Source organism: Myodes glareolus, chromosome 20 (genome assembly GCF_982192425.1).
Source record: "Myodes glareolus chromosome 20, mMyoGla1.1, whole genome shotgun sequence".
NCBI classification, from domain to species: domain Eukaryota; kingdom Metazoa; phylum Chordata; class Mammalia; order Rodentia; family Cricetidae; genus Myodes; species Myodes glareolus.
Window position 1 is genome coordinate 7,081,189 of NC_142045.1, and position 7,794 is coordinate 7,088,982.

Here is a 7,794-nt window from a genome sequence, read left to right on the forward strand (position 1 = left end):
TTGAAGAATGGAGAGAAATGAAAAGCTGTGTGCAAGGGCAAGGTGAGGTTTTGTGACTGACTCGGCAGCCCTGGCTGGCTAGCCTCTCGAACCTCAATAAGCTACTTCAATAATTAAGAACTGACACAACAGGAAGACCACAAAAAAAAGAGGTGCATGACACCCCATCCTAAGCCCATCATCCTGTGGCAGTCTAGGTCAAAGTGTACCCGCAGCCATTCAGCCATCTGATTGTCCAGACTTAGTCTCTTTGCCACAGTGAACTGACAAAAACTTCTTGTGATTGGCAGGCGGTTGCAACCTTTAACTTCTCCCAGCCAGAGACACCTGGGGGAAATTCCAATTCCTTGGGGCTTCATTGTTGCAATAATCCATTAACCAAATGGAGAGTATTAAGTGTCCCACTAGAGTTAGAATTATCTCCTTCCTGCTAGAATTCTGGCAGTGGAATGAGTGCTCAATTCAACTAAAATGCCAGCTGCCATGCGGCTTTCTCTTTGGTTGCCCTTGGCTGCCCTGTCTAGGGGAAATCCCACACAGAGCCACAGGCCTCTCAGTTCTGGGTTTCCTGCCCTGCGGCTTCAGCCAAGCTCTGGTGCCACGCTAAGCTCCTCTGCAGACCCCTGTAGGCGGCGCCAGCCGCGCAGGGCGGTGCTGGCGACCGGGAAGTTCGAGCCCGAAGTTGAGGACGTCCACTTCCCTCACTTCCCAGTCCTCGCCGTCCGGGGTCCAGACAACCGGAGGGCGCGGGCGAGAGGCGGCGGTGGAGGTCCTCCAGGTAGGTCGGTCGCTCCCGCTGCAGGATCCCTGCACCCCTTCGAGGGCAAGAAGTGCCAAGGGCAGCCGCTGGGAGCTCCGCAGCGCGGGGACCCGGTTCCCACCGTCATGCACCTGCGCCCCCAGCCGAGCGGCTCAGCTTTGGAGACAGTTGTTTCTAGTTGTGGTCGCCGCGGGAAGTGGGATACCCAGAGAGGGGAGGAGCGCGGTAGAGTGGCAGCCACTGAGGAGCCCAGAGCCCGCGGCTGTGGGACGGGCTGTCCTGTCAGCCTTTCTAGCTCCGGGGTCGCCGAAGGGAAGGGAGCATCTGCAGTGCCCCTGAGCTCTAGAACTCTCGGTGACCGTGGCGCTGCCCCAGCAATACCGGAAAGGACTGCCCTCCAGCCCAGCCCTCTGGCTTGGAGCCCAGTGCAGAGTTGGTCAAGGCAGTCACTTGCGGGGGGTGTGTCCGCAATCACTGTTTCTGACTAGGAAGCAATGAAGGTTGTTTTGCGCCCTAGAAGGGGGAAAGGTGTCGCGTGAGGCGGTGCAGACTATTTCTTTCTAACTATTTCTTTCTTGCTTCTTGGTGTGTCCGGGGTGGTGGTGGGGCTTCATGTCTCTGTGTTCCTTCATCTCTGGAGCATCCGAGTCGCATCTCTGGTCAAAAAACAACTCACCGAAACCGCATGCAGAGTGTGTGTGTGGCGTTCTTCACAGAAGGACTCTCCGAGGGTCTCCTTATGGCTTCCCGGTTCCATAAACGAGAACCTTGTGCTTACATCTTAGACGCCAGGAAAAGACTTTTCTGTTTTCAAAAAGGAGCAATTACTTCGGATGTAAACCGCTTAGCTTGCCGGGACGATTCTGATTTGACTTAAGGTCTTGCCTGTGCTACCGAATCTTTAGCGAAGAACAAAAGATGGGTGGGTGGGGGACTCGTCCTAAACACCCTCTTCCTCCCCAAAGGGAAATAGCGAACACCGTGACTACTGGAAAATGTCTTATCTCACCGTATTCTGAGTTTCTTTCTGTTCCGCGAACAGAATACTTGCGCCTTAAGTTTTTAACTCTTACCAAAATTGTCAGGTGTTGACAGTATTTTTTTTTAGCAGTTCCTAAGCTATCAGTTAACTTTTTTGAACCGTCTAAATTTATAAGCAAATTAACATTTGCCTGGATAAACGCCCAATGAGAAATCACCCCCACGTTTAAAGAAGTCGAATTAAGAGAGAACACAGAAGGAGGGAGGGGAATCAGAAAGTACATATGCAATGATTGGAAAATGATTCAAAATGCTAATTTATATTGAATAAGTGGAACCTCAGTTACATGATCAGATAGAGTGTCAGAAGAGACTTAACATCCACAATCTAGATGTTATCTGCTGGCTTATCCTTTTGAAGCGGTCTTGAACTCACCACGGAACTTTGGATGGCTTTGAACTACTGCTCCGCCTGTCCACCTTCTGGAGCTTTGGGGTCATGGTATGCACCACTATAGCCGTTTATTCAGGGCAGGGGATCAAACAAAAGGCATCTATATATACTTGCAAAGCTCTCCACTGATGAGCTACATCCCAGGCCTGTCACCTGCTGATTCCAAGACATCCGTTTCTTAAGGGCGTTAAAAATCGAAAGGGAAAATGCACAACCAGTTAAAAATGCACGAAAGGATGCCATAGGCTGGAGAGATGGATCAGCAGTAAAGCTCACTGGCTGCTCTTTCAGAGGACCTGGATTTAGTTCCCAACATCCGCATGGTTATAGGGAATCTGCTGCCCTCTTTCTGGTTCCTAGGGCCCTGTACATACACGGTGCACATGCATATACTCAGGCAATATATATATATATATACACAATATATACACAATATATGTATACTATACACACACACACACACACACACACACACACACACATACAATAAAGAGGCGCTTGCCACCGGGCCTGATGACCTGAGTTCAATTTCCGGAATCTACATGGTAGAAAGAACAGGCTTCCTCTGATTGTTCTGTGACCTCCACTCATATGTTGTGGCACGTGTATGTCCCCCCAAAATAAGCGCAGAAAGAATTTTTGGAAAATTGTGGCGTTACTTAACTGAGCAAATATAACAATGGCGCCCAGAAGCATGAACAGCTACAGGGCCTAGGACCCACAAGTGCACTGGGAGAAAAGTGTGGGATTCTCCCATGAACACATTAACCAAGTGAAACTTTCGGGACTGCCGTCTGCAGAAGGAGAAGGTTCTGATGGTCTGAATGCCTTTCATCTCATCAAACCGTTGACTCCCTCTGCCTAGGGCTCCAAATCACCCTCTGTCTGCTAGGAATAGGGGCAAGGCAGACTTGGTGGGCATGGAACATTTCTTTTGGTCAGAGAATGGGCTGTTTCCGGACCTGAATTTGGTTTATGTGCCCCGTGAGAGCCGTGGTTTAGTCTGGCGGGATCATGAACCACGGGAACAATGAATCAAGGAAGAGACATACTTGATGAGGCAAGCCGGAGGCTTTAGACAAACAGAAGCCCGTATGACCACTCTTGTTCAGTCCTCCATGCATTCATTTGTTTATTCTTCAACCCACATTTACTGAGTCCTGTTTTTTTTTTATATCCCTTTGATTTTTTTTGTTTGTTTTTTTTGTTTTGTTTTGTTTTTGTTTCTTCACTGGCCGACAAATATCTGCCAGCATTATTGTATATATCAGAAAATTATTTTTTAATCTTCTTTCATGGCTTGCACTTGCCTCCAACTTACTGCTTATACGCATGCATTTGAGACATGCCCGCGAGAGGGAGAGCCGTGATATGGCAACTGGCACATTCACTCACCCGTGCTTCATTCATTTCCAGGTCAAATCGTGGAAGATGCTCCGTGTTCTGTGGACCTTGTGGATCTTGGTGGCCATGAAAGACCTCCAAAGGGAGGGCTGTTCTGCTCAGGCACCTCTGTCATGTGATGCTGGTGTGTGTGATGGCCGGTCCAGGTCTTTCACCTCCATCCCCTCAGGACTCTCTGCAGCCGTGAAGAGTCTTGACCTGTCTAACAATAAGATCACCTCCATTGGCCACGGTGACCTGCGGGGGTGTGTGAACCTCCGCACTCTGATGCTGCAGTCCAATGGAATCAACAGAATAGAGGAAGATGCCTTTTCTTCCCTGCGCCGTCTTGAGCGCCTGGACTTGTCTGATAACCACCTATCTGCCCTATCTTTCTCCTGGTTCAGGCCTCTGTCCTCTTTGAAATACTTAAACTTGCTGGAAAATCCTTACAGGATACTGGGGGAAACATCACTGTTTTACAACCTCACAAATTTACAGACTCTCAGGGTAGGAAACGTTGCCACCTTCAATGGGATTAGGAGGATAGATTTTGCTGGACTGACTTCTCTTGACGAACTTGAGATCAAAGCGCTAAGCCTCCGGAATTATGACTCCCAAAGTCTGAAGTCGATTCAAAACATCCATCACCTGACCCTTCACCTGAGCCAGTCTGATTTCCTCCTGGCGATTTTTGCAGACATCCTGAGTTCTGTGGGATATTTAGAACTGAGAGATATTAACGTGGCCAACTTCCGCTTCTCAGAACTGTCCGCAGAGGAAATAAATTCGCCGATGAAGAAGTTAGCGTTCCGAAACGCAGATCTTACCGACGAAAGTTTCAACGAGCTTCTGAAGCTGCTGCGCTACACCCCGGAACTGTTGCAGGCAGAGTTCGATGACTGCGCCCTGGACGGAGTGGGCGATTTCCAACCCTCTGAGTCAGACATCGTGAGAGAACTAGGCAAAGTAGAAACGCTAATAATACGGAGGTTGCATATCCCCAGATTCTACTCATTTAATGATCTGAGGAGTGTGTACTCTCTCCTAGAGAAAGTTAAGCGCATCACGGTAGAGAACAGCAAGGTCTTTCTGGTCCCTTGTGAGTTTTCCCAGCGTTTGAGATCATTAGAGTTCTTGGACCTCAGCGAAAATTTGATGGTTGAAGAATATTTGAGAAACTCAGCCTGTGAGGGCGCCTGGCCTTCTCTCCAAACTTTAATTTTGAGCCAGAATTATTTGAAATCAATAGAAAGAACTGGAGAGATTTTACTGACTCTGAAAAACCTGACTGACCTTGACATCAGCCGGAACAGCTTCCGTCCTATGCCCGACACTTGTCGGTGGCCGCCAAAGATGCGCTTCCTGAACTTGTCCAGTACAGGGATATGGGCTGTGAAAATGTGCATCCCACAGACGCTGGAGGTGCTGGATGTTAGTAACAACAATCTCGACTCATTTTCTTTGTTTTTGCCTCGGCTCCGAGAGCTCTATATTTCTAGAAACAAGCTGAAGACTCTCCCAGACGGCTCCTTGTTCCCCGTGTTACTGGTCATGAAGATCAGAGAAAATGCCCTAAGTACTTTCTCTAAAGACCAGCTTGGTTCTTTCCCCAAATTGGAGACTCTGGAAGCAGGCGACAACCACTTCGTCTGCTCCTGTGAACTCTTGTCCTTCACGCTGGGGCAGCCAGCGCTGTCCCAGGTCCTTCCCGACTGGCCAGACAGCTACCTGTGTAACTCTCCACCCCGCCTGCGCGGCCAGAGGGTTCAGGAAGCCCGGCCCTCGGTCCTGGAGTGCCACCAAGCGCTTCTAGTGTCTGGCGTCTGCTGTGCCCTTCTCCTGTTGATCCTGCTCATAGCGGGCCTGTGCCACCATTTCCATGGGCTGTGGTACCTGAGAATGATGTGGGCGTGGCTCCAGGCAAAGAGGAAGCCCAAGAAAGCTCCGTGCAGAGACATTTGCTATGATGCCTTTGTTTCCTACAGCGAGCAGGATTCCTACTGGGTGGAGAACCTCATGGTTCAGCAGCTGGAGAACTCCGAACCGCCCTTCAAGTTATGTCTGCACAAGCGGGACTTCGTTCCGGGCAAGTGGATCATTGACAACATCATCGACTCCATTGAGAAGAGCCACAAAACCGTGTTTGTGCTTTCTGAGAACTTCGTGAGGAGCGAGTGGTGCAAATATGAGCTGGACTTCTCCCACTTCCGGCTCTTCGATGAGAACAATGATGCTTGCATTCTCGTTTTGCTGGAGCCCATTGAGAAGAAAGCCATTCCCCAGCGCTTCTGCAAGCTCCGCAAAATCATGAACACCAAGACCTACCTGGAGTGGCCCTTGGATGAAGCCCAGCGGGAAGTGTTTTGGGCAAATCTGAGAACTGCAATAAAGTCCTAGGTTCTCCACCCAGTTCCGGTCTTGCCCTAACCATGAACTGTAGCGAAGTTTATTCTGACATAATTATTTAAGTACCATAGAATTGTACCCTTGAGGATTTAAATCTAACTGATAATTGTGAGCTTTATCTTGAATGCTGTTATATAAATATTTTATATCAGAAGAACGGTTCTTCTGTTTTTCCTTATTTTATAGATACCCAAGATCTCTCCATTTATTGATATCTGGATAACCTGTTTCCTTAGCATATCTGGAAATGGTACACACAGACTAAGATTTAATGCTAAACACTTTCTGGACAGAAGTGCGTGGACGTGGCCACGGAGTATTGTGGGAGTGGCCACTGAGCATTGTGGGAGTGGCTATGGAATATTGTGGGAGTGGCTGTGGAGCATTGTGGGAGTGGCCACAGAGCATTGTGAGAGTGGCTATGGAATATTGTGGGAGTGGCTACACAGTATTTTCCAATCTACCATCCCACCTGCTCTCGCTCTATGCAACATCTCAAGGGCAAGGCATCACAATGTTTGGGTCCTAGAGAGACTCATCAGATCTCAGTATAAATGACACAAGCTACATTTTTATGTAAACTGAGTGTCTTTCTGAGTATTTGATAGGGTTCTCTAGACATAATTCTTTGAAATAAAATATGTAACCTAAGACATAGTAAATCTTGTCTTGCCATGAGAACAGAACTAATGAGTATAAATACAATATTGATTTGGAAGGATCTGAAGGAAGGGTCCCATGTTCTGGTACAGAACTCCACTAAATTCAGCTGTCCATTCCTAGTGTTTGGTTGCTCTGGCTCCTACCCCCGCCAGACAGTCTGTTGCTTTTTCTTCTGAGAAAAGTCTTGTTTCTAATTCTATAAAGCTTTCCCCTTTCTGTCTGAAAAAAATACTTGTGTACATAGTATTTTTAAAATAATTATATACTTAGAGGTTTCTTATGATTCAAAATAACTCCACGTGTAGTAATCTGAAGACAGATACTAGTGCCTTTAGTATTTATGAGTAAGATTTGGTAGTGCATCAGATTTTAATGGGTCATTCTTTGCTGAGAGTTCTTCACTGCTACTCAGCAACTTTTCCTTTCTTCTTCTTTCTTCCCTCCTTCCTTTCTTCCCTCCTTCCTTTTTCCTTCTTTCTTTCTTTTTTGATAAAGGGTTTCTCTGTGTAATAGCTCTGAATATCCTGGAACTCAGTTTGTAGACCAGGCTGACCTTGAACTCACAACTTTTATCTTGTGCTGGGAACCACTTGTGAAAAGGGCTTGAACCTTTTTTGACCCGTGTTAATTCTGGGCCAGGGCTAGGTTTGTGTGGTTAGTTGGGTTTTGGAATCAGAGACATTTGGGTTAACAAATATTCAATCAAATCAATTCAATTTGGGTTAACAAATATTCAATCTTGGGCAAGACATTTGACCTAACCCAAAATATTTTTTCTGTCCTTAAAATGGGCAGTGTGACCTGTACATGCTGGATCATTGAGGTTTTGAGATGCAGCAGTATAAGAAAACCATACTCCCTGGATCCTTCGCTGTCAGAAGGATTATGGGGACAGGTATCAGAGCTGCCCAAATGGGACCTATGGGTGCATGTGGACCTAGAGGTTGCCTGTTGTAGATCTTTGCTACTGATGCACGTATTTCATAGGAAATCATTTGTTTTTGTATTTTATTGTTAATATATTCCTATTATGTACACTAGCAGAGAGATTAGCAACCTTGTTATTCATAGAAAAATGCCCACAAGGAAGTAGTTTGTTAGTGTATCATGAGTTTTAGTGTGGAAAACTCAAACAGTGCTTTTT

At 47.0% G+C, this 7,794-nt stretch overlaps 1 protein-coding gene across 1 annotated transcript; it reads left to right on the forward strand.

The window, feature by feature from the left end:
* The first annotated feature begins 620 nt into the window (after nucleotides 1-620).
* Nucleotides 621-6,144, forward strand: Tlr2 (toll like receptor 2). The gene is made up of 2 exons (XM_048424739.3): nucleotides 621-778; nucleotides 3,612-6,144. Exon 2 carries the CDS (start codon nucleotides 3,627-3,629, stop codon nucleotides 5,976-5,978), a length of 2,352 nt encoding a protein of 783 aa, XP_048280696.3. The 5' UTR covers nucleotides 621-778; nucleotides 3,612-3,626; the 3' UTR covers nucleotides 5,979-6,144.
* The last annotated feature ends 1,650 nt before the right edge of the window (nucleotides 6,145-7,794 follow it).